Here is a 25574-nt window from a genome sequence, read left to right as displayed (position 1 = left end):
ACAGTAAATAAAACTTGAACTGAGACCTACTTTTTCCTGCTGCGGCTGTGTGTAACTTGGCTCAGCAATGCAGAGATGTAACGCTCTATTTTGTGTGTGCGCTGTAACTGTGTAACTTCACTCAGTATTGCTGGGATGCAGTGCTCCATTTCTGATGCTTGTGATCCTGGATAGCTAATTGCTTTACTGACTCACAGCAGAGTTTGTAAGGGTGCCTCTCCATTTGCTTGCAGTGTCATTCCCCTAAAATCTCAAGTGTGTTTGAAAACTGCATGTTTTATTTGCATTCCTACAGAATTATGTAGGTTCCTTGGCACTGCAGGATTAACTTTGATTTACCCCTGGCACTGGCTTATGTAATTGAAATACAGTGTATTGTTTATGTTTAATGGCATTCTTCTGTTTGTTCAGATTCTGGAGACGAGCTGCTGCGTTGGCAATCTGAGGAAGGGAGTTCTCTGCTAAGACTGCAAGAAGATACTACCAACTGGTAAACACTTCTTAGGTGTCTCTGCTTCTAGAATGTTTTATTGTTTTCCATAGTATTTTAGGTGAAGGAGTACAAAATGTTTTGATCTGTCGAAAATGAGAAGTAGTTCATGCAATACTTTTATTTTGTAATTAACTGTAGCTTACCAGACAAAAGGCTCAGTAGCAGTGGGTAATGTGAGTATTTGATTTTCCTGCTGTCACAGCAGGAGAGAAAAATCTAGCCTTTTTTTCTGTAGGATTTAAACATTGTCTATTTGTCTTTTCCACTGAGACTAATACAATGTGTCTATACCTCTTACTATATAAAAACAATTTGAAGTGTCACAGTGCAAACACTGAAACTTCACATCTGGTGCTTCAGAGCCTGGGGAGAGAGAAAAGAGGAAGCTTTAACGAAATCTAGTTTAGAAGTTGAATGTGGCTAAGCATGTTGAGTATCCAGGTGCTTTGGAAGATGCCATTACTGTGCTTTTAATTATTCTATGGGTGTTTGAGGCGCAATTCTCACTGGAAATAACATGATTAATAAAACTAAGGATGTATCATAATTCACAGGCATTCAAAATCATCTGTAGGTTGCCTGCAGGTACAGAATGGCAAAGGATCATCCATGAAGAGCTGTGACCACTTGGTAGCAGTTTAACTGCCCATAACTTAAGGCACTGAGCTATGCTATTGCAAGGCAGTCACAAGGAAGGAGAATTTAGGACATCTGAATGTCTTGATGTAGATAAATCTTAGGCGCTTTGATAGTAGGTACCAGATTTACAGCTCGCTTCTAAATACTTAACGTTGTAAATGAAGCAGTAGTCTTTTGGTATGGGGAAAGACATCCACAAAGTTGTGAACTAAATATGCATTCAGTTTTCCTCTGTTATTACACCTTACTGTATACCTTCTATAAAGCTTGAATCCTATCCTTCTCTTTATTACTGCTGTTTGAGCTACAGGATGAAGTAAACTTGTGTCAGGAGAGGGTTCTTAGCCTGGAATGGGGTGATGCAGCTGGGTCCAAGGATGAACATGGGAAGAAGCAGTATTCCCAAACTTTGGGAATATGCTGAAAAGAGAATACAGCGCATGAACACAACATCCCTTTGAAATAATAACAGCATAAGCTTTTAGGACCCAAATATTTACAGATGCTTCATTAATCATTGCATGCCAGTTAATTTGCCTAAATTTTAAAGCAGTTGAGGATAACTTTATGAAGTTGTGTTGTGTAGCTGTTGCTAATAGCCAGGGTTCACAGAGAATATTAAAATACTTTGTTCTGCTACTCTGCCAGACCTTGGTTAATGATAGGAATGTTTTGGAGGCTCACATCTGTCAGAAATGATAGTGAAAAGTGTTTGACTTCATGTAGTCTTTTTATGTAAAGATGACTTGTATAGTACAGCTGTTTGTGAGCCATAATTTCAGGAGCTTTGTTGCCTGGCTCTGTAAAGTAGCAGCTTTTGACACTGAAATGTGCTATGAGTCTCCTTCCTTCCCAGATACTGTTTGAAAAGGCCTATAGCATGTCATAGTTTGAGGTACCAAAGCACTGTATTACCAACACAAGTTCTGAACCACATTGTAACTACCTGATAGCAATTTTTAAGTTAGTCCTTTGGATTATTCTGATCATACATGATGTGAATAAGTATGTCTGTCACTAAATTTGAGTGTGTAGCTTCCCCATACAGAAAATGGAAAAGCTCATTAACCCAGCAGTGAGGGGTCTTCTGTGCATTTCCCTGCTTCAGCTTCTCTTCCCCCTCCCACATCCACTTGTCTCTCTAAGGGAAAAGTTTTAACAGGATAGCCATGCTGTGTGAAACTGGGTAGTTTTAGAAAGTAGCTCTTTGTCTGAAACTGTGGTACAGTATTTGTCTTAATTCAGCTTTTCCTTTAGGGCCAAGAAATGCTTTTTGAGTTTAGGGATAGTGCCAAACATACTTGATTTCACTGTTTCCAGCATTAACATTGGTCTGGGAAGATGTGAGCTGAGAGCCTACTGAGCTCTACCACATTTTAGACCTGACCCAGGTCTCATCTCAAGCCCCTAGCTCTGGGAGTACATTGAAAAGAGGATGCAGCGCATGAACATCTCATCCCCTGGGGCAGAGTATGTCTGGATCTTGCATGACCGGTGCCCAGGTATTAAACCAGCTGTACCTCGGTGTGGTGCAGACTGGCCCAAATGTTTGTGTAAGATGTGTGCCTGCTTTATCTAGGTAGTATTTATCTCTAGGTAGTATGATGTTTCAGTTGTCCATCAGTACAGACAGGGGAGGACGTAATAGTGTTCTAGTGCTTGCCCTGTTTTTCTCATTAGCTTTTCATTACGTTAACTTACTTACATGGGATTGTTTTTCCAGGGTATCAGTCGTTCAGAAAAGATCTTGATGATTATCTCCTGCTTTTGCATATAATATCTGATAATTGTTCATTCTTCTTTTATAGCTTTCTCTTTCATATGCAGCTTGAACTTGTCTGTGTGCTTGAAGATTTAAAAATCTTTCCATGCAGTTTAGGATTGTTCCCCTTTAATGATGATGGGGAAGTGTTGCGAGCAAACTCGTTAACGTGTTGTGGAGTCCCTGTTCCAGCACTGCTCTTGCAGTGTTTGTGGATTAACAGGTTTTGCATTTTGTGCTAATTTTAATAGATATGAAAACACATTCAGTATTATGTTTGCAAAGTGGAAGCAAATGCATGCCTGTCATTTTCTTATTAATTTTGAGTAGGCTTTGTTGTGGCTTACATAGCTCTTACGAGAGTAGCATTTGTCTGACTGACACATCTTCAGTCTTCTGCTTCCTTGTAAGGAAAATCTTTAAAATCTCTTTGGTAACAATTTCAGCCTTTTACTGTAAACCCCTTAATATGTGCTAAGCTTAAAAAGAGCAGGGAAGTTTGTTGCTAGTTGTCCCCATAGCTACAAAAGGTTAGAAGTGAAGGACCTCAGTCGGAAGAGATACGGAGTTGAGTAGGGCCGTATTGCATGTGTTACTTCTGCATGGCTTTGACTGTCTGAGAAGTTTATATAAAGCCAAATATGTGTTTAAAGAATGTGCAGGTTTTAATCTGTGCTTTCAGAAGGATTGTTTTTGTTTGGGGAAACCGATGTGACCAGTGTAGAAAGTGAAGTTAAAAGTGGTCTGAGCGGCTTGAAAAAGGCTTTCACTGCAGAGCCTACCAGATAGCAACAGTAGGGTAATGTGGGAACCGTCGGGCTGAAGGAATGATCTGTCACGGTGAGGTTAGACTGTAAATACATGAAGAAAAATGAATGTCTTTCTGACAACTGAAACCACTTTTACTTCCCATTTGTGCCACAAATTAAAAGCGATCTCCTTTGGAAGTGTTCCTCTAAATATATTGCTGTAGGTTGGCCTATAAATTCTCTTTGCAATTCCAGATAGCTTCTTGAATTGATTTGTCATCCGTGTGATAGCGAGTTTGTTGAAATGAATCTTAGTGTGTGGAGGTTAAGCACTTCTGTGGTTTTGACACTCACTGTAAAACACTTTGGTAGAAATTCTGATCATTTTACTGAAGCTCTACCAGCATGTGTTCACTTTGTGTCAATGCGGGTGCCTAAGGCCAGAAAGGGGAATAGCTGACAGTTTTTTAGGCCAAACTGAGCTCCCTCCTATTTATTTGCTGTATTTTTGTCTTAGGGCTTGTTGTGGTAGCGGGGGAGTAGGCTGAGGGGCTAAAACCTTTTGTGCAATCCTCTGTCTTTTGAAGTCTTAATAGTCCGTATTAGCAGTGAATGTAAATAATCTGCCTGTGCTGATGCAAGGTATTGTCATATCTTCTCTCTCACAGTGGATATAAAATTACTTAAACCCTTGAATGAAAATGGTTGCAATCTACAAATGATCAGCCACAGGGCTTTTTCTTTTACTGTAATCAAGCAGAATTCAGCGTAGAGCTCTTTCAAAATACCCTTCCTTTATATGCAATAGTCCTACTGCAACAGTTGGAGCAAGTTTAAAGACCCGAGTTCTGAATCTGGTTTAAAGGCTCATTAGTAAACTGTTCTGCTTGAGACCCCAGCCATGCAGATTTGTTTATGAAGGTGAAGCTGCTATTTTTCTCCACCTGTAAATAGACGCTCAGGACGACATGAACTGTTTAATTCTGTTTGTCCAGTAAGCCTTCAAAACCAAGACATTAAGGGTTAGGTTGTTTTGAGTTTTTGAAAAGCCTTTTTTTAAACAGACGGGCAAAATATGTAAACTTTTCTCATCAGAAGGACATTTGGCCTGAAAAGTTGTGCTCGTTGAGACAGGTGACTGGGCTTCAGTGTTGTGTTTTTACGTAGTCTGTTCTGTTAGATTAATGCCAGATGTTGCTTATTTCGCTTCCTGACTTACAGAAGGCTCTTAAATGCTTGTGAAAGGAAATTTCTGGATTTTGTGGATTTTTCTGTTTTTTTTTTTAAATATGTAGGGAATTGGACTATTAACAAGCAGTCCTTCAGACCCTGTTAATATTCAGATTACTACTTGGTTGCTTAACTGCAGTTTTATTATTTAGAATCATAGTATATCTCATGTTGGAGGAGACCACCAGGATCAAGTCCTAACTCCCTGCGCCTCTTGGGACTACCTAAAACTGAATCATGTGACTAAGAGCATTGTCCAGGTGCTCTTTGAACTCTGACAAGCTGGGTGCTGTGACCACTTCCCTGGGGAACCTGTCCCAGTGATCAACCACCCTGCAGTGAAGAACCTTTTCCTAGTGTCCAACCTGAACTTTGAACTTCCCTTGGAGTTTGCCTCCTTTTAGCTCATTGTGGAATTAATTTTGGAAATTATTGAGCACAAATGCTGTACAGCTGTTGAGACTCAGTATCATTAAATTACAATACAGGAATTCAGACCTTGTTGTGTGGCTCCTGGTTTTGGGGACAAAGCTGTTGAATAGGCACAACAGTCTCTAGGAGCTGGGCCCAAACACAGAGTCTGGGACCAACAAACGTCTCTAGGAGCTGGGCCCAAACACAGGAGAGTCTGGGACCAACAAACATTTCTCTTAATGTTTGTTACCCTCTATTCTGTAACTTCTGTGGCTGCTTCCATCTTAAATGCTACCCAATAAATATTTGAGGTCACAGGTTAAAGTAACATGGTTAGATTCTTCCTTTCTGGACAGCTCGTGATTGATATGATTGTTTGGAGCATTCTTGTTTATCATTTCACTGGCATCTAATCACCCCTGTTTGTGTTAGAGTAATCTCAAACTTCTGTTACTGAAACGTTACTCTTCAGCTAATCTGAAAAGCTTCCCTGCTGTTCCTCCTCCTCTTTTCTTAATTTTAGCAGAAACAGTTACCACAAAAGTTTCCATGTGGGTGTGTAGGTGGAGCTCAAGGCACTCTGGGGCAAGTTGGATGTGCTTTCAGGAGTCTCAGCCCTGTGGCAGTTCCTCTGGCTGGAGCAGAGCTCCTCTGACCCTTCTCAGCAGAAGTTCCTGCTTGTCCCAAGGCTCTGTTGTGGAGTCACTCTTGTTCAGTGTTGTCTCCTGGCTTGAGTGTGAGTTACAACAGCAGGGGAGCTGCCTCTACTGAGACTTGCTTAGTGGGGCAGTACGAGGGACCGTTGGGAGGAGGAGCTTTCAAGCAAACTACTTGAGTGTCCCCTCTAATCTGCTCAGCTCTTGAGTGTGAGAAGCATGTGGTAAAACTGACTGCTCTGGTTTCCATAGGAAGGGCTTTCCAGGCTTTTGACAGCTAGTCTGTGTTCTTTGAAATCTGGAATAAACAAATCCCTTGCCTCTGAGCAGCAGAGGTGCTGTCTGTGACACTTCTGTAGGTCGACCCTAATCAGCTTAGCTCTAGATTCATCATAAAGTTTTACCTACCAGAGCATTAACTCTGGCTTCAGATCTCAATTTCTGATGCTGTTGAGGAACCAGTTTACGGTTAGAACTCACTAAAACCAGCAAAAGATGTTTTAGGTGACAAGTTACTCTCTTCTCTAGTTTCTTCCTTTCATGGTAGACGTTCCTTTCTGTTCATATGACCTAGGGTAGTCCCCAGGAAAATGGTTTACTCTGAGCATCGGAATCTAGGTTATAAGAAATAAGGACTCCTCTGTGTTCCTGAATAGGGCTGTGGTTCTTGGGGTTGCTCAGAGCTGATGATACACTACTAATAATGTTGAATGGAAAAGCCCTTTTGACCTTTTCTTGTCTTACTGTTTTTATTACGCAAGTGGATGAGTATTTCTGCAAACTTCCTGGGACAGGGTATGGTTTTATTTCTGTTATGCTGATATTGAGTCAGAACTCGTACACTTAAGCTCTGCCATATTCCTAAAGAATTATATCATAGCTTAGATAAAGCTTATTTGAATCACTTGGTTGGTATTCAGGAACACTTCACAATTGGGGGTGAACAGCACAACATCAAAGGAAGTGTCAACTGCAGAAAAATGGCAATGCTAAGTATTCATGGGGAAGTTAAACCTGCAGTAGGTAGCAAATGGCAGTGTCATTTAATGTTGAAAAGGTGTCCAGTATCTCTTCCTACCTTAGGAATACTTACGTACTCTTTTGAGGTGTGAAAGCCTGAATGCTAGAGTTCTTCAAAATCCTGCTCATGTTATATACCCAGCACTAAATAATTCAGGATTTAGATCTGTGAAGGTTTAAAAGAAATACAGGAGATAATATGCTACCAGAAATAGCAAGTGCAGTTGTTTGAATAATTGACTGTTAGACCTGGGACTTGCTTCACTAATTCTTGCAGGCTTTTAATTTTTTTTTTCTTGCAGTAAAACAGGAAGTTGTGTAGCCTGGACTAAAATATCACAGTTCTACCTCCCAACCCACCACCAAAAGAACCCCAGCAATCACAAGTAAAGAAGAAGGGGGGGGGGAGGGGGGGGAACCAAACCCAAAACAAAAAACCCCACACCAAAACAAAATAAACAACTGAAGTAGTCCACTCTGTTTTCCTAAAAGTTCTTATTTGTCCTCTGGTTACCCAACACTTATTATTCTCATTTGCTCTGAGAAGTGAAAAAGTTTATTTGGAACTATTTATATTGACTTTCTGATTTGTTTAAAAAAATTCCATGTACTTGTCCTTTAGCTTGCAGCTTTTTTTTCCTATGTGAAGCTGTGAGATGCAAAAATGAGGATTGACAGTTCATTTTGCTGTTTCCGCTAAGCCAAAGTAATGGTTTGTTGTGAAAAACATACCTGTAAGTGGATGAAATACAAATTTTCATGCTGCGTATTAGTCTTGTATATGTGTGAATATTCTCTTACACCATATAAGCTTCTCAATTATATGTGGTTTTCTTTTTTGTTATACTGTTGGTAAAAAGAGTGTGTGTATAAACACCCTATCTATGTATATATTAAAAAATTATTCCCCTCTTGTTAATCTATAGTGCAGCATCTAAATTCCTTGAACTATTTTCTTCAAAGCAAACCTGACGGCTCTTGGCTACAGTCCTCTTGAAGCCAAATCTTCAGACTGAACACTGAAACAGCACTTTGCAGAGCTCACTTGGGGTGTGCTGAGTAATTAGTTGTGCTCCTAGCTTAGCACATGGAACAGAGTGCCACTAGCTGTGTGGATGCACGGTATGAAGAGCTGTGTGCTGATAGAGCTGTGTAGGATATGAGTTATATTGGGATGAATGCGTTTTAATCGGAATAAAGGACAGAAGCCATAAGATGTGGCTTAGACAGGTCTCTAACACAGTTTGAGAACTGCCAAGAAAGCTTTCATGTCAGATTGCCATTTTTATTATAAACTAAAACACGTGTTGGAGCATAGCAAGTAATACGAGATACTGTAAGACAGCATTGAGAAATTAAGACAGGGAAAGGCTTAATATAACACAGACTTTAAGATATAATTTAGCTTCAGAAGGATAAATGAAAATTAACGGAGGAAAAACTTGAGCTGAAGCTTTCTACAGCCAGAAGAAAGCTTTCTTAGAGAACTGAGGTCACTTTGCATTAGTAATAGACTACCCCTGCATATACTTAATGTTTGATTGCCATACAGCTACAGAATAATCTTCTTGTAGTGTCATGGATGTTGATGTTGGAGTTAGCATACATTCAGCATTGAACCATGGGTTCATCTACAGATGCCCTAAAACTTCCTTTGAAACTTGATCTTAGCTGTGACTTATTTTATATAGCTTAGCCATCTGTTACTGTTGCTAAAGTAAAAATCATGTTTTATTACTAAACATTTCTTAGTGTTTTTTTTTTATTGCCCACAAGATGTGGGATGTATTTGACGGGGTTCTGTTTTGGACTGGGCTTGCTTTTTATGTTTTAATGTGTGCTTCTAAGAGTAACCAGTCATTGGAGTGGTTTCCTTAAACTTAATTTCAAATAGGTAACTGAAGCAAGAGAGCAGGATTGTCTAAAAATTGACAGGACAGTGTAGTCTTTGAGCTTGGTCCTGTTCCGTTCAGCAGTATGCAAAGGGCAGGGAAGATTGATGGACTGAGAACATCTGGGCCGTAGTCCACCTCTGGCTCGCACAGAGTTCAAGGGGGTGATCCGTAGCAAAAGGAAATCCCAGTCCATGCTTGAACTTAAAACAAGCAATTTAAGCATTTGCACTGTGAAGGCAGGAGTGGGTTGTGTTTTGAAGATGCTACTAAAACCTGGGTGCCTAATACCTCACATGGAGTACATGAATCCTGTGTAAGCTTTTTTTATTAAGTTTTGTAAGCTTTATGCAGTAATTCTGAAGTTCCCTGACGAGCTGAGGTACCAGTTGAGTATACAAAGTAATTGAGTTTCTTACTGCAAAAGTGTCGAATCTTTACTGCTCAACATTTTCCGTTCTAAATAGGCAGGAACCTGAGTGGTTGGAAGTTTGCAAAATAAGCACACTAGTAGCAAATCTTAACTGACAGTTGCTGACAAGTCTAGGCTTGTATGTAGTGGCTTCTTAATTGGTTCAGTCAGGGTTGGGTAGAAGACATTGGTTTCATACTGGAACTTAATGGTTAGCTTTTGTCTCCTGAAATCTGTTTTCATGTACTGCTGAGTTAAGCAGCATCAGTTCCAGTACGAGGTGGATCCCAAAACACAGGGTTTATTCAGTTGATGGCCACTTAACTTTTTTTTTTCAAGTTTCGTTATCCACAGTAGTGCTGAGTTCACTCTTGTGCATCTTTCGGGTGCCGTTTGACTTGTGTCAGCTATAGGCTTTTCATCTGACAAACTGAATGATGCTTGGTTTTGTTTTCTTCTGAAAACGAATAGCTGTAGTTTAGATGATTCACTTCCCCTCTCTAATGGCTGTAAATGGTTTTCTACATTTGTTCTCCAACTGTTGTGACAATTCTTTGAATTACTGTTGTAGTTGGCCTGAGGTGTTAGCGTATGCTTTGGCCTTTTTCTGCTGTGGTGAAGTCAGGCTGCAAGTCAAGGAAGGTGTGTGTGTGGGTCTGTGTAATAGAGATTCCCAGGATGGGATGCATTAATCTTTCTGCTGTTTGACTCCATAAAATGGTATTTTTTTAAAAAAAAAAGCTAAACAAATCCGTGAGCTGTTAACCCATTGAATAAAAGGCTCCTGCCGAGAGCTGCTTCCCTCTGTAATGCAATATTAAATGCTTGGCTGCCTCGGAATCACAAGCAATTGAAAAAATGTGTGGTTCTGTATTATTCCATTTTAACTACCTGTTGAATTATATAGTATACATGCCTTCTCTATTTCTGTATTAATCTGCAGAGCCAAACCTTGACAGTCATTCAGAACAAAGCTCAGATGTTTTGCACATCCTCTGTGCTAACTGGGAGGACCCAAATTATGCACTCTGTGTAATTGTGTAAAGAATCCATCACACCCTTAATGTCACATCTGGCTGTTTTTAATGGATGTTCACTGATGATTCAACACTGACTGTTAGAGATCTGCAAGTCAATGCCCTGTCCACTTAGACGGTGCTTTATTATAGTGCATAGTGCTAATCTCTAAATTCAAAAATATCGGGTGATGTGAAGTCACACTGTGCAAAAATCCAATACCTATCAGCTTGCCAGTGTAACCAAGTGGATAGCATCAGATGTGCACAGTCTGATCTGTTTGGCATGAAGGCAGGCTCATCGGTCCTAAAGGATAGGAATCCAGTTAATGGATTCCTGTGTGAACATCTCTGTGCCCGTTATTGATGCTAGTCCAACTGTGACCTACAATTCTCAGCTTTCCTTTTTGCTTCCCTTCTGTCTATTGGTTCTACTAGGCCCAGTCTCTCCTCATGCCTTCATCATCACAAGAGTCCTGGGAGACTTTCTTAATAATGATCTTTCATTCACTGAAGCCTTCAGGTCAAGCTACCTGAGCATCAGCATGCTTTCCTTGCAGGTGGCAAGTGCTTGGGATTAAGTCAGTATTCTGTTCAGAAAGGTGTAAAGGGCTGAGCAATTCTAGAAAAAAACCCTAGTAACTTTCAGTTGGAAATTTAAACATTTCTGTTTAGTATTGTAACTAATACTGTTAGGAAACTTTTTTTTAAAGCTCCTAGTCTTTCTTCTACTGCTTTATGTCTGTTACTTTCATATTTATTTCTATAATCTGGTCATTCTGGTGAATTTGGACTTCCTCTTTTTGTTTACAACTCAGTTAATTAGTTGGACTCTCACGCAAAATCATCATAACCAGAGCTCTTGCACACCTGCCAAAAAATTAAATATATTTTTAGGTAGAACTTCATAGGGTTTTGTCCTATCGGATTTTTGTTTAGCTTTTTTCAGGAAATTAGCTTTTTGAAGTCATGTTGGGTCTAACTTTGGTTTCAGTTTCTCTATTCTCAGATCAGTTATGCTCACCCCTGACCTGCAGGGGACCAGCGTTTTCCAGTGTTTGAGTTTTGTTGCTTTGTCTCAGAGCCTACATTGAGCAGCCTGCAGTCATGAGAAAGGGAAAAAAAACCCCAAAACATCCATGTTTTAAATATACCTGGTGAGAGTGGGTGAGTTCTAGGGAAGTTACAACAGCCGTTACGAAGATGGTGATGCTAACCATCTTCCTGTGAAGCAGTGGTCCTGAAGTACTAGCTGCTGCTTACTCCTGCGAGAGTAATGGGAAGCTGAAGACAACTGGCAAAGGAAAAAGTAGGTTCTACTCAAAACTTAAAGAAACCCTGTTCAAGGGGGTGGCCTCTTGGAGAGAGGTGCATACAATGGAAAGAACGGATAAATAAATTCTCAGTCGTAGCAATGTCTGGCAGCTGTCGTCTTGCTCATGTTGGGTTCTGTGGGCTGTGCAGGGTTGTTCTTACTGGGGTCTCCTCTCTGCACCTTGCCTATGGCGCTGTAGCTCTTCAGAGCCTTCCCCAGCTAATGTTACACTGTTATTTCCTGGGGAGCTTTGAGATACTGCAGTACTCTGTATCACAGAATGCTGGGGGCTGGAAGGAACCTTCGAAGCTCATTTAGTCAACCCCCTCTGCCAGGGCAGGTTCACCTAGAGCAGGTTGGACAGGAACACATCCAGTGGGTTTGGAATATCTCCAGAGAAGGAGATTCCACAGCCACTCTAGGCAGCTTGTTCCAGTGCTCTGGCACTCTCACAATGAAGAAGTTTTTCCTCATGTTGAGATAGAATTTCCTGTGTTCCAGTTTGCCTGTTGCCCCTTGTCGCTGGGCAGCACTGGAAAGATTCTGGCTTCATCCTCTTGACACCTGCACTTTAGATATGTATAAGCGTTGATCATATAGTGTTCTTAGCATTATCATTGATAAGATCCCCTCTGTCTTCTCCTTTAAACTGTACTATTAGCATAATTACTTCACCAGCCTTAAGGTGATTAATGTAGTGTATAGGACTGAGGCTGCTAAATTGCCCTCTCTGGAGGTCAGGCTGTAAATTTTTTCAAGAGCTAATTTGTGTAGCTGAATTGAGTATCTTGTGTTAAAACTCTTTTTAAAGTTTACGTCTGCAAGGTAAAAAGCAAGTGGAACAATTTGCCAGTGGTATTTCATTGCAGCTTTGACTCTTTTTGGTAATTAAATTTATTATGGGATGTGTGTTCTTATGGATTATCTAACAGCAGCAGCCTTTTTCCCTAGAAACACATTTATTGCCAAATAGTTGTTCCATATTTATACGTCTAGAGATAAAATACAGTTCTATATTCTGTTTTTTTAACTCATTCTTCAGAAGTCATATAGATCCAGAACTGTGTTTCTGAAGTAGATGCAGAATAGTACAATGTGTGGAACAGATACGTGTTTGCTTTTACAAGGTCATGTAGCTTTACATGTAAGAACTTCAGTGCAAAATAATGAATTTTCATCATCTCTTTTTCTTTTAAAACAGACTGGAGGTCGAGAACAGAGTGCAGCACTGGCTGTAGGTAAGAATTGAAACTTAACCTGCTTGAAAACATTCCTGGCATAGGAAGCAAAACTTGTATGTTAAAGGGCAGAAATTGTGACTGTACTGAATATTAACAATTTTTTCTTCAAGAGCTCATTTGATTTTACAACTTCTGAAATTTTAGTGTTCATTTGGAAATTTTGATGTATAACGTAATTTATGCCTCTGTGGTTAAAGATTCTAAACAGGGCTCAAATGTGAGGGTTTTTGCACAATCATCATGCAGGCTGGTAATGATTTTGAAAACTAATCGCTGCAGTGATGTGAAGAAGTCCCATAGTTTCAATAAAGGCATTTTTAGTGTGCACAGAGTAAAGCAGGTTGGCCGCGTTTAAGGACTTACTCTGGAAGATTATGCTTAAACTTCTTGGATGATTTGAATGAAAAGGTAATGTTTTGGTGGTCTTTCTCAGAGAGTCTCTTTACTAAAAATTACTGAGTAACTTCAAATTTTTTCTGAACCAGATGCCTTGTGCCGGAAACCAGTATTCTGAACGATCTTGTAAGATGGAAGAGGTAGCATATACTCATGTGAAGGTTTTAGCCTTTAGTTTTATAACCTGCTACTTGTTATCTGACCTACTGCATAGACTGTGTGTGTGATGCTTCCTGTTTATTGTGCTGGGCCAGCACAGCCAACTGTCTTCTGTCAGATTGGGAAGGTAAAGCTACCACATGTGAGGTAGGATTTATTTTTCTTCCACTCCTGAATTCAAAGAGCTTTTAGATTATTAATCAGGGGAGCTGATTAAATTGATTTGTCATCACTTTCGTTGACAACAGTGGAAAATATTTCCAAGTGCAGTGTCTAAAACTATTTGAATACCCCATTCAGGAATTAAGAATATGTGGCATTATAAATGTGTTAAAGTAAATGTTTATTTTAGTGCGTGATTTATGTATTAAAATAATTGTTTTGCAGGGTGACTGGTTTTAATGAGATATCACACTTCTGTAATTCTTGGGAGAGCTTACAGCAGCGCTGGGTCAGACCAACGGTCCTTCTAGCATACTGTCTTGCCTCTTTGGGGTTATGAAATGAGTCTAGAAACTGGACAAGCATACAGCAATATTCTCCAAATCTACAGTAGACTAATGGCAAAACATCCAGTGCCAGCAACAGTAGTACCTTTTTCATTTGGTAACCTTAACTTCCAAAGTCATGGATAAGTGTATTGGCAAAGTTGTGATTTGAACTAGTGCAAACTTTTATTTACAGCATAGTGTGCATTTTTAAAGGATACGTGGTAAGAGCCGCAGAACTGGGTCAGACTGTGGGGTCTGCCGAGCCAAGTACAGTCTCCAGAAATCACCCTCTTACTTTCCTGTGCGTGTGTGCGCTTGGTTTCGCTCATCTTTTCACACCCCCACATATTCCTCTACTAGAACAGTGCTGCTGCTGCGCAGGGAGGTGAGAGTCCTCCAGAAATGCTAGCAAAACCCAAGGGGCATTGCTGGGAATGGTACTGCCTGCAGAAGGAGGAAAGCTGTCAGGTGAACAGCTACAGCATGTGGCAAGTGTCTTCTGTTTTCTTTGAAGAACCTGTGAATCAACAGTATTTCAAGTATTGAAAGGAAAATGGTTATAAGCCACGGTGCTGGTGTCCGCTTCAGCAGTCCTGAAGTTCAGGTATCTGACTGCTGATGCTTTCACCTTCTCTGGCTGTGCTGAGACAAAGCAGCTGCCTAATGCTTAACAGCACCATCAGCCAGCTGGGAATCACTGGTGTGAAGGGTTTGAGGGGACTTGTGGAAGTGCTACCCAAGCAATACTTTCAGTAGGAAAGCACCAGTAAGATAACAACGGGAAAGATGTAGAGGGAGTTGAAAACTTGGTTAAACTTCAGAGGGTGGGGCAAACTTAGAATCATAGAATGGGTTTGGTTGGCAGGGACCTTAAAGATCATCTAGTTCCACCCCCCCTGCCATGGGCAGGGACACCCTCCACTAGACCAGGTTGCTCAAAGCCTCATCCAGCCTGGCCTTGACCACTTCCCAGGGATGGGGCATCCACAGCGTCTCTGAGCAACCTGTTCCAGTGCTTCACCACCCTCTCCGTGAAGAACTTCTTCCTGATATCTAATCTAAACCTCCCTGCTTTCAATTTAAACCCGTTACCCCTAGTCCTGTCACTACAGGCCCTTGTAAAAAGTCCCTCCCAGCTTCCTTGTAGCCCCTTCAGGTACTGGAAGGCTGCAATAAGGTCTCCCTGTAGCCTTCTCTTCTCCAGGCTTGAACAAGCCCAACTCTCTCAGCCTTTCATCATAGCAGAGGTGCTCCAGCCCTCTGAGCATCTTCATGGCCTCCTCTGGACTCGCTCCAACCGGCCTATGTCTTTCTTATGTTGAGGGTTCCATGGCTGGATGCAGCACTCCAGGGGGGGTCTCACAAGAGCATAGTAGAAGGGGAGAACCCCCTCCCTCGACCTGCTGGCCACACTTCTCCTGATACAGCTCAGGATACAGTTGGCTTTCTGGGCTGCCAGCGCACACTTAACTAGATGTCACTTTCTGCATAAGGTTAAAACTTGAAAAAAGCTTAAAATCCAATTAAAACTGAACCTTCAAATGTGAACAAATGCTTTGAGAAGGGAGAGCATGTATTGGTGGTTCTTCTAGTATGTCACTACTTTAGTTCAAGTATTTTCTGAGCTGGTGTGATTATTGAATGTATCCAATATTCTGCAATGGCTTTCTGTTCCACATACGTACCTGGTTTTCCCCAAGAACCGCTGCAAACTCCTTACGAGATGGACTTCTAGAGTTCACGGATAGACTGGTGCAGAAAACAACTCTGCATAATATTCTGCGTACTTGCTACTGATCTTAATGAGTTGCAGGTTGTATAGTGTCAGTGGAGTACAGCAAATGTGCCGCTGCATTTCCGAAAGGTGGGTGAAAACAAATTGTCTAATGACGTCTTACATTTATGGGACACCTTGAGTGTGATTTTAAAATTAAAAGAAAATTCGAGGTATGTTGGGAGGGGATGGAAAAGGAGATAAAAGATGATAAGTTTTAGCACAGCTAGAGGAGTCTACACCAATGTGGTATCAGTGGGGTTTTCTTGGTTCTTGTGGGGTTTTTTTGTGCTTTATAACAAGAAAAATTGTCTGGACTCCGTAACAGTAGTTGATCCTGTGCCTCATGAGGCTGTCTGAAGAAGTGACTGGACAGAGCAAAAATGGCTGTAGAACCTTGGTCTTGCAAGAAATGTCTTGTGAAACTTTAAAGAAGCAAACAACTGTGTAAAGACCAATTTTATCCCTCCCACCCTGCCTAATGGCTGTGTGTTGTTACTGCTTCTGAAAAGAGATGGGGTGGGAAGGAGTATCTTTCTGCTACTCATCTTCTGTACCAGCCCTAACTTGATGTGTTTCATTAGCCTTCTGTAAGGCACATATGTTGCCTCACTTGTGTCTCAGAAAGGGAAACCACCCAATAATTAGAGAGCTCTCCTGGAATATGGAAATCTGCCTTTCCAGCTACATGATTTGGAAGGTTCCTTTCCACCTTGGTGGTTAAAGCTGGTTCATCACTGGACTGAATTTGGGGATCGCCAGTTAGCACTGGGTTCATATACAAGGTTTGTGGTTTAGTACTGCAACATTCGGAAAAAATCCCTTGAGGAAGATTATGTCAATATTTATATCCATGAACTGGATGACTAGATAATTTTCATAACATTGTTAGTGTAGGATTTGCAAGCCAAGGCGCTAAAGTTGTGCAACGGTTCAGAGCCAGACTAAGAAGACATTTCATCTGAGTGTTGGAGAGTGATGCAGACGATTGTACTCTTTCTCCTAGTACATTAGATGGCAATATTACCAAGGCTGTTTGTCACAGCCTGTGTAAATTCATCCAGCCTGGGTACTGAAACGTTGGGAAGTCTGATCCTTGTAGAGGGGAATTCAGCGATTTTGAAAGAGAACACAATTCCAAATAAAAGTAGGCTTGAAGAGGAATGCTTTTTCACAAGTGAAACACCAACTGAAAGGTGGCAGATCGCTTGGATTAGACACTACAGTGAAGTTAGGGGTTGAAAAGGTTTTTTTTTTTAATAGCAATTTGATAAAAGTTGGCAGGCTTGGCATTTTTTGGTTGTGGCTTGTTCTTTCTTTACACTGAACGCAGGAGGAGGGCTTAAATTATTGTTATTGTTGGGTTGTTTTGGGTTTTTTGGGAGATAAGCACTTGACAGCTGTTAAATTACAGGCTGACGTGGTTGAAATATGAAACTTAGTAATGTGGTAGTATAGCACAGTTGTGATACTGTGTTCTGTAGAGTAAGAAGCTTTTCTGTAAAAGAGTTAAAAAAGCAACTGTAAATCTACCACATCTGTTGTTAAATGATTTTTAAATGTACTTGATTGTCGCCAACTAAAACCAACACAATGATAAAAATAGAATACTCTCAGCTTACTTTGCAAAAACTCAGGCTCTGAGGTCAGTCACTGTTTCCAGGATAATGGCACAATATTGTGGGCTAAATGCAGTATTTGGGCTGGGAGGAAATTGCCGGCTCAGGGTTGTATGGCACTAAGGTGGTGTGAACACGTTTATTACCAGCTTCCCTTTTTCTGGAAGATCAAACTGTAAGGTGCTGACCTCTGATGGAGGAGTCGCAGCACTGCAAAAGGCTTTTGAGATTTCAAACTTGGAAGGAGAAAGTCAAGTGTAAATTGCATTCGAATGTGAATGCCCCTGAACTTAAAAAACAATCCGTATTTTTTTCCTGCTGTTCGCAGTGTAATTGAATTTAAGAGAGTTATGCAGGATTAAGTTAGAAAACATATTGAGCTTGTATCCTTTTGAAAGAGGAAGGCATTTCTAATTATTTTTTTGGTGCCAGATTCACTATAGGAAGCCTCATGCAGTTCATGGAAGGGTAAATTGGAGCAGATTTTTGGAGTATAGTCTCTCCCCTTCTCAATACCAGTTCTGTTTTCAAAACAGAGTCATCCTTCCAGACAAATTGGGGTTTATTCCAGACTTGTGTGGGTACACTTAGTTATTTTATTGTAGCTCCTGCTAAATAAGTTATTCAGTGTCAGCTGTGCCACTAAAATATTCCCAAAATCACAGGGCTTTAAGACTGCCTTTTCTAAAGAAACTGTAGATTCTCAGTGCCTTTCCCTTGATTTCCTCTAAGTGGAAAAATGGACTGAATAAACACTGACCTGGCAGTATTTTACAATTCTGGTTTTGAGGAATGTGAGCCTTTTTTCACTAGGCTGTTTTCCCTGGCAGGCTTTCGTTTTCCTGATATGACAAGTTTTGAATTCGGTTTTGTTCAGAAAGGAGACATTATTGATGATGTGTGATTTTGGGGGGGGGGAGTAACTTCAGTTTCAATTAAAAGTTTATTGTATCAAAGTCAGTTTAGCCAAAAGGATTGGCTTCAGAGGCAGCTTTAATTAGCCAGAATACTTACTTTCCTATACAAAAACATTTTCTGTCTGGCAGTATAAATTGTTTTTCCACTATCAGATACGATATTGATGATTGAAGCCCTGAGAATTCAGTAGAGTGTTATTGGGTTTTGGCTTGTGTATGTTTTGTTACGGGTGATCTGTAACGGGTGGTGTCTGGAGGAACAGTCACTAGGTGTCAGGAGCGGAGAGCAGTGCACAGGCCTTTGCAGGGGTTGGGACACTGAAGGATGTCCTGAAAGTGTATATAAAATCTGAAATCTTAACGTTTGCTAGAACAAATTGTGCAGCAACAAATGAAATTGTGTTGTATGCATAACCAGCGAGGCACTTCAGATATGTGTTTGAGTCAGCAGTTAGATGTCAGCACCTAAACCAACACATTTAATAGTATTACTGTAGCTGTGATGAGTCCTGAAAATGAGATCAGCTTACCCCAAATCAAACTTTTTTTTAAGCCAATAGCACCAAGCTTCTCCTTAAATCTAAAGCTGATAGCTTCCATGTGTTTTGTCTCTTTTCCAGACTGAGTGATAATTATTTTTTTTACTGTTACCTCAATAATGATTTCTTGTCTGGCCAATGCAGTTTATTACGTTGGGATTTTTTGTGACAGATCTTTATGACTTTAAACACCAGTAATATCAGTACTAGGAGTTGGAATGTGTCGGAGGACATCAGTGCTTCTCCAGCACTATTCAGAAGAGAAATAAATATGCATTAGACAGGAAAAACATGCTTGGATCTAAGGAAAACATTAGGACTTTCTGAAGAGTGATTCCCGTGATGTAGTTTACAAGCCTGTTTCCATCTCTGCAGCACTCTCTAGCTTTTAAGAGGGAGGGCAGATAGATTCTCGCTGCTTGTGAAGCTGGGCTGCTTCATTGTGAGAGAAAACAACACTCGATCCTATAGGCTGCCTGCCCCGTGATACCCTGTGTTGCTAAGGGATGCCTTGGACCCAGCTGATGTGGGCAGTTTTTCCCCTCCCTGCTCATAGCTACATAACTATAGGCAGAAAACGTTCAGCAAGCCTTGAAACAATTGCCAGGCTGTTGGGATGATCATTCTAGACAAACAGCACAGGGAGACGCTAGGGTTTTGTTCATTAGTAACAGTGTTAACGCTGTAGCATTGCACTGTTAGACTTCTAATGCTATAAGTATGTTTCACTACCAAAATATCTTTGAATCAGAGGTTTTATGCCACATGTGTCCAATTGAAAATTTAAAGCTAAAATCCCTAGAAGAAAATGTTTGCTTTTCCATTAGATCTGCTTTCCATATAGTGTTGTGCTTAATTTCCTCCTCTTGACTCCAGAGCATAGGTAGGAGGTTTTCATACTCTGGATGTTCCAGTTCAGTCTTAAACTTCATTGAAGGTAGTCTTGGGAATACTGTATGCCTTTTCAAAAGCTGAGCTGATGTTTTCTTGGAGCAGGCATTCTTCAGTGGTCACAAACACTTTTTTTAAAAAAATCTATTTATTTAACTGGGTATTTTAACTAGTTTGAAAGCACGGTATTCTTCCAATAGAACAAAGAAAAATTAAAAATATCACTTATGAACGCCTTTGTAGTATTTTACCTTTAGCAAGAGTAAGTTTTCCAGCTGCTCACTGGTTGGAAGCAAAATCCTTGTTAATGTACAGTTTTTCTTTCAGGTGTGAGAGGAGGAAATTTCTTCAGTGCTTGGCTGAATTTAGTTGCATCATGTATTTCTGTTAAATTCCCCCTGGGCCTAGCTTAGGAAAAAAATGTACTGAAATGTGCCGGGGATGTTTGCGGCACGAAGGGCATGCGTGCAAGGCTTGTTTTGAAAATATGCCTTTGCTTTCCGCTTGTCTGATCATGACACTACACGCAGCATCATACAACCCCACAAGGCGGTAATGGGCTGAATCACTGTAATCAGATGTGGCATTCCATATGTCTTCCTCTGCAAGTAGGTCAAGTTTAAACCATGTTCTTGGCTTGCGCTCGGATTTCCCATAACCTGTTCCACGTGGCTCGAGTATTGTGCTGGAGCACAGAGCAAGCCAGGAGGGATTCTGGGCAGCTTCGCAGGGACAGTTTTTGGACAGAGACTAGCGGGCTTTTTTTCTGCTGTGATTTTAATGAGGTTGGATTTGTGGCAAGAGAATACTTCAGTGGTCTGAAGTGTGTTTTTACTGAATCTTACGCTGTCAGCTTATCTAATGCGTTACCTTTGGACACTGCACTATAAAATCTTAACATCAATAAGGGCCCTGGGAGTAAAAACAGTTTGCAGGTTCTGAAGTGTACTATATTCTGAATGAGAATACCAGATAAAATTGGGCAGAGGTTGACAGTCTGAAGCTGTGTGAGAACAAATAGCTAGTGACCTAAACTGTATTTAAGTGTGGGCATGTGAATATTTTGGTGTTGATTGCAGTATGCAGACTTCTTATTGATATGCTGTGCTGGTTTTGGTTGGGATAGAATTAATTCTACTCACAGTAGCTAGTATGAGGCTGTGTTTTGAATTTGTGATTAGGAGAATATTGATGATAACGCTAACGTTTTTTAGTTGTTGCTGAGGAAAGTTTCTGTCAAGCCAAGGACTTGTTCAGTTTCTGGTACTGCTCCTGTGTTCAGCTTCTCTACAAGAGGCTGTGAGGGGACACAGCCAGGACAGCTGACCCAAACTGACCGAAGGGTTGTTTCATGCCATCAGGATATGGGGAGTTGGCCTTGAGGGGAATTGCTGCTTGGTGACTGGCTGAGGGTCAGTTGGCCAGTGGTGAGGGGTTGTATTATTATTAGTGGTAGTATTTTCATTGCATATTAGTATTATCAGTATAATTATTTTATTTTACTTTCGGTTTTTATACTGTTCTAACCTCATCCAGAGAGGTTTCTTACTTTTTTTTATTTTTCCTATTCTCTCCCGTCCCACTGTTGTGCTTAGTTGTTGACTGGGGCTAAACCATGACATAAGGACTGCAATTTTAGTGTGGATTTAGTTCCTGTTGCACTGGAGGGGTTGTGGGTCAAAAGGTGTGTTACTGTTCACTTCCAGGCAGTATTCTGAGTCGGCTACTTGGCTCTGGGACAAAGCTCAGCTACAAGATACAAAACTCAGTTGGTGGTAGTACTTGCTACTGGCTTTGGTCTTAGTGCAGATTGATCCAGGTATTTTGCTGATGTAGCAGCCTCAGTAAGGTTAGTTTTCATTTTCCCCTTTAATAGAGTTCCACCTGATGGCAAGAAGTCAGCTCTTCTTGCTGCTTAGCTGCACCTTTTGAAGCAAAACAATGCAGAAGTGTAGAGCTGTTTAACCTCAACCTGTTAATCTGCAGCTGCTTCATGTATCTGGAAAGTTCCACACTGTGACACCATGGTCTTGTTTCTGTAAGGTCATTTCAGAGATTGAGAAACAAGTGCTTAGCCTTGAGAGAAGAGAGAACTCCTCTCTGTTGGATCTTTCATTCATTACCTTGAATGCTGAAGAGAGAGAAGGAGTTGTCATAGAATGATAAAATGATTGGGGTTGGAAGGGACCTTAAAGATCATCTAGTTCCAACCCCCTGCCATGGGCAGGGACACCTTCCACTAGACCAGGTTGCTCAAAGCCTCATCCAGCCTGGCCTTGAACACTTCCAGGGATGGGGCAGCCACAGCTTCTCTGGGCAACCTGTTCCAGTGCTTCACCACCCTCTCCGTGAAGAATTTCTTCCTGATATCTAATCTAAACCTCCCTGCTTTCAATTTAAACCAGTTACCCCTTGTCCTGTGACTACAGGCCCTTGTAAAAAGTCGCCCCCAGCTTCCTTGTAGCCCCTTCAGGTACTGGAAGGCTGCAATAAGGTCTCCCTGTAGCCTTCTCTTCTCCAGGCTGAACAAGCCCAATTCTCTCAGCCATTTGTCACAGCAGAGGTGCTCCAGCCCTCTGAGCATCTGTGTGGCCCTCCCCTGGACTCACTGCAGCCAGTCGATATCCTCATGTAAATGTAATTGCTGAACTTGTATGTGAAACTGTGATGTGCTGAGGTTTATCAAGATTTTTTCACTATGCTGAATGCTTGAGGGGAAAAAGGTCTGTTAGAGACTTCATTGAGAACAAGTATTTGTGCAGCTTTGTATTAAATTGAAATGTATTCCTATTTCACATGCTGTTGAACTAATCCATTTTCATCCTCAGCCTCTCTCCTTTTCTGAGAGCAGCTGTTCACTGAACTGTTACTGTTGGGTCAGTTGCATCTTCTTCTTGAATTTGTTTCACTTTTACTGTTTGATTATAGTGCAAAACGTTTTATTGTGCTTCTCTATTTGTTAAAGCTCACACCCAGAAAATGTCTATTGTATGGGTGAGGGTGGGGAGGCACTGGAACAGGTTGCCCAGAGAAGCTGTGGATGCCCCATCCCTGGATGTCTTCAAGGCCAGGCTGGATGAGGCTTTGAGCAACCTGGTCTAGTGGAAGGTGTCCCTGCCCATGGCAGGGGGTTGGAACTAGATGATCTTTAAGGTCCCTTCCAACCCGAAGCATTCTATGATTCTTATTGGCAGGCTTTTCTGAGGCATGAAGGTCTGAATATGAAGGTATTTGTATTGTAAAACTGGGTCCCCGACGCCTTACTCATTTTAGGAAGTGGTAGGGATTCAGTTAGTCTGTTCTGCAGTGGCTATATGCTCTTCTGTAAACTTATCTTCAAAATATTTCAACCCTTAAGCCTGCCCCTACTATGACCCTGGAAGCAATAGTATCTGATACTTAAACTGCATGTGTGACCCTGTAAACTCTTAGGACACTGGTTAATATCAAAACAAAGGCAACCCCTACACAAAGACATCTATTTGAGGTATTAAAAATACTTTGGTGGAGGAAAGGATGGTGCAGCTGAAGAGCTGAAGCATGGCAGTGATTATAGGTATAACTAGGGTTCTCTGTAGGCAGCTAACACTATTCACTGCTGTGTATTTGCTGCTTGCTTGTTAGTGTCAGAACTGACAATACCCTCTTTCGAGACTGAGGTTTGGATTTTAAATCTGAACCTACAGATGAATCAGCATTAGGCAGCTTGTACCTTTGGCTTTTTATTGCCCTTGTCGACAAGATCTGTTGAAGAACACCTCTGTATTTCAGCTTTTTACAGATTATGAATGTTCTCGTTGCTGGGGAGTGGACTAAGTGGCTTTGTCAGTCCTTTTTTATGGAAAGTGCTGGCGAGATGAGGAAGAGTAGTTTCTCTGCTTTCTGGTGTTGCTCGTTTACACAGTGTTGATGCACATGTAGCACGGTGAGAGTTCACTAAGCTATGGATTGGAACACTCTGCAAAAAATCCTCTTTAAAGAAACATGTTTTGATGGATTATTTTTTAAAATGAGTGTCTGAACTGGACACCCTAATTTAAAACTTCCTTAAATAATGGGTGTTTCTCATAAGCTTGGAAGTCTGAGACTTTCCAGAAAACTGAGCTGAAAGCTTAGGAAGCAGACATTTTTCTGGCATTTCAAGGAGAAAGGTGAATGTGCAGAAAAGCCAGCGTACACCTGTTGATCAGGTTCTGTGTGCAGAATCCAGTGTGATTAGTTGGATTGCACTCAAAGAGGGGCTTTTCTAAAAATCTAGGTTTTTAAGTATTGTTTGGTCATTCTGTAGAAGTTGTTGGAGCAAAGACAGTAATTTTCAACAATCTGGGGTTAATTCCCACTTTGTTCTCTGGCTTTTGTTGATTGATTTATTGCTGGATCTTGTGGATCCTGAAAAATAAATGGTGTGCTGTTCTTAATTTGCTTTTCTCTCACACACCAGTTGCATTTTTCTTATGGGACTCAAGAAATCTGGCCACACAGGTTCTGAAAATTTGTTTTGCCAGTCAATATGTTGTCTTCACATTGCTTCAATTTTCGTGATTCCTAATAAACTAATAATTCTTACTGCCATAGTACTTCCCTCCATGTAAATGTCAATCTTCAGTATAAGTAAAAATCAGAGGGAAAAAGTGCATACACTGGTAGGTTGGTACGGTTACAGCAATTTTAAATGATTTGTAGATTTTATTCTTGAATCCAGATATCCGACTGTTGATGGCATATTGTTAAACAACTTGAAATCAGATTTTTGGTAGTGTTTTGTGTTTGTCTTGCAGCAGCACTCCAGTGATCTCCTGATATTTCAGGACAGTGTTTCTTAGGCGTATTTTTCACCACCTTAAAAAGGCTGCCTTGCTAGGAAATGCAGTATTCATAGTCCTACTGAATGTGACTTCTGAAACTTACGGTAATATTTGAAACTGTTTTGTTAATTTATCTGATCTAGATTGACTATTTAATTCTTCTTCCACTTTTCATTTCTTTTAGCTGGGATGTGACAGCAAACAAAAACAACTGTTGAAACTTGCCTATTTTCTGGTTTTGGAAAAGTCATAACTTGTTTAACTCATGATGCATGGTTTGACAGGAAAGACTGTTGGCCACAGATGACTACTGCGAGATTTCTGAAATTTGTTTTGAATTATGGAGAGAGTAAAAATCAGGGTTATGATGACAGCAGTTCCATTTCAGGTTGCTTTATTCCTAAGCAATAATGGCTTTGCTGCAGTTACACAAAACAATTGCTCAGTCATTATTGGTAAAATAGCTCTTGAAATGTATTAAAGGTAAAAAAAGAGCCAATAATTCAGAACTTTATTTTTGTCAAAGCTATAACTCTTAATGTTTTTCTATAATCCCTCATCCCTGAGCAGGGGAGCAGCAGTGCGCTGCAGAGTACACATTTTCTACTTCTGCCAGAAGGTGATGTATCCACGGTGTGCAAAACCCGACTCAAGCCCAGCTCCAGTGAGCCGCAGGCGTGGACTTAACATAGGAAATGGTTATTGGAACTAAATTATCTTGCCATTTTTATTTTTAGGTTTGCTGGCATGGGTAATCTCATTAAGGTGCTAACCAGGGACATAGACCACAATGCAGCACATTTTTTCTTGGATTTTGAAAGTAAGTCTCTCGGCCCTTCACAGCTGGTGCATTTAAAACGGTAACAGTAGGGTCGCTTATACCTGCTGCAGTGAAGGCTAGGGGACTCAGTTGCAAATCTGAGTTGCATGTGGGTTTTTTCTGTTCCTTTTTTTCCCCGTCCCCCCCTTCAGTAGCAGCCAAGCCATCATCATGCTACCGTGTAAATTTTCTTTCCTTGTGCTTAGTCATTTTGGGTTTCTGTGGTCAGTGATGTTCATCCATCTGCCTGCAAATCCAGTAATCATAACACAAAATTCTGTCAGTATGCTGTAATAATCTGCTGGGCAGTTGTTCACTGTCATC

At 40.8% G+C, this 25574-nt stretch overlaps 1 protein-coding gene across 2 annotated transcripts in view; it reads left to right on the top strand.

Moving 5' to 3' along the window:
* The first annotated feature begins 418 nt into the window (after positions 1-418).
* FAM49B (family with sequence similarity 49, member B) overlaps positions 419-25574 on the top strand; it is a 44251-nt gene continuing 19095 nt past the window's right edge. The window contains exon 1 of one of the 2 annotated variants that reach the window (XM_010159672.1): positions 419-490. Coding sequence is in view for 1 of the 2 variants with exons in the window: in XM_010159673.1 (XP_010157975.1) it covers positions 25178-25250 (73 nt within the window). In the remaining variant the exon portion in view is untranslated. Of the gene's footprint in view, positions 491-25177; positions 25251-25574 lie in introns of those variants that run through there. The other variant, XM_010159673.1, reaches the window with a different exon arrangement.

This window comes from Eurypyga helias, unplaced genomic scaffold, assembly GCF_000690775.1.
Source record: "Eurypyga helias isolate BGI_N326 unplaced genomic scaffold, ASM69077v1 scaffold7909, whole genome shotgun sequence".
NCBI classification, from domain to species: Eukaryota; Metazoa; Chordata; class Aves; order Eurypygiformes; family Eurypygidae; genus Eurypyga; species Eurypyga helias.
This window is presented reverse-complemented; position numbering and strand designations above follow the sequence as displayed.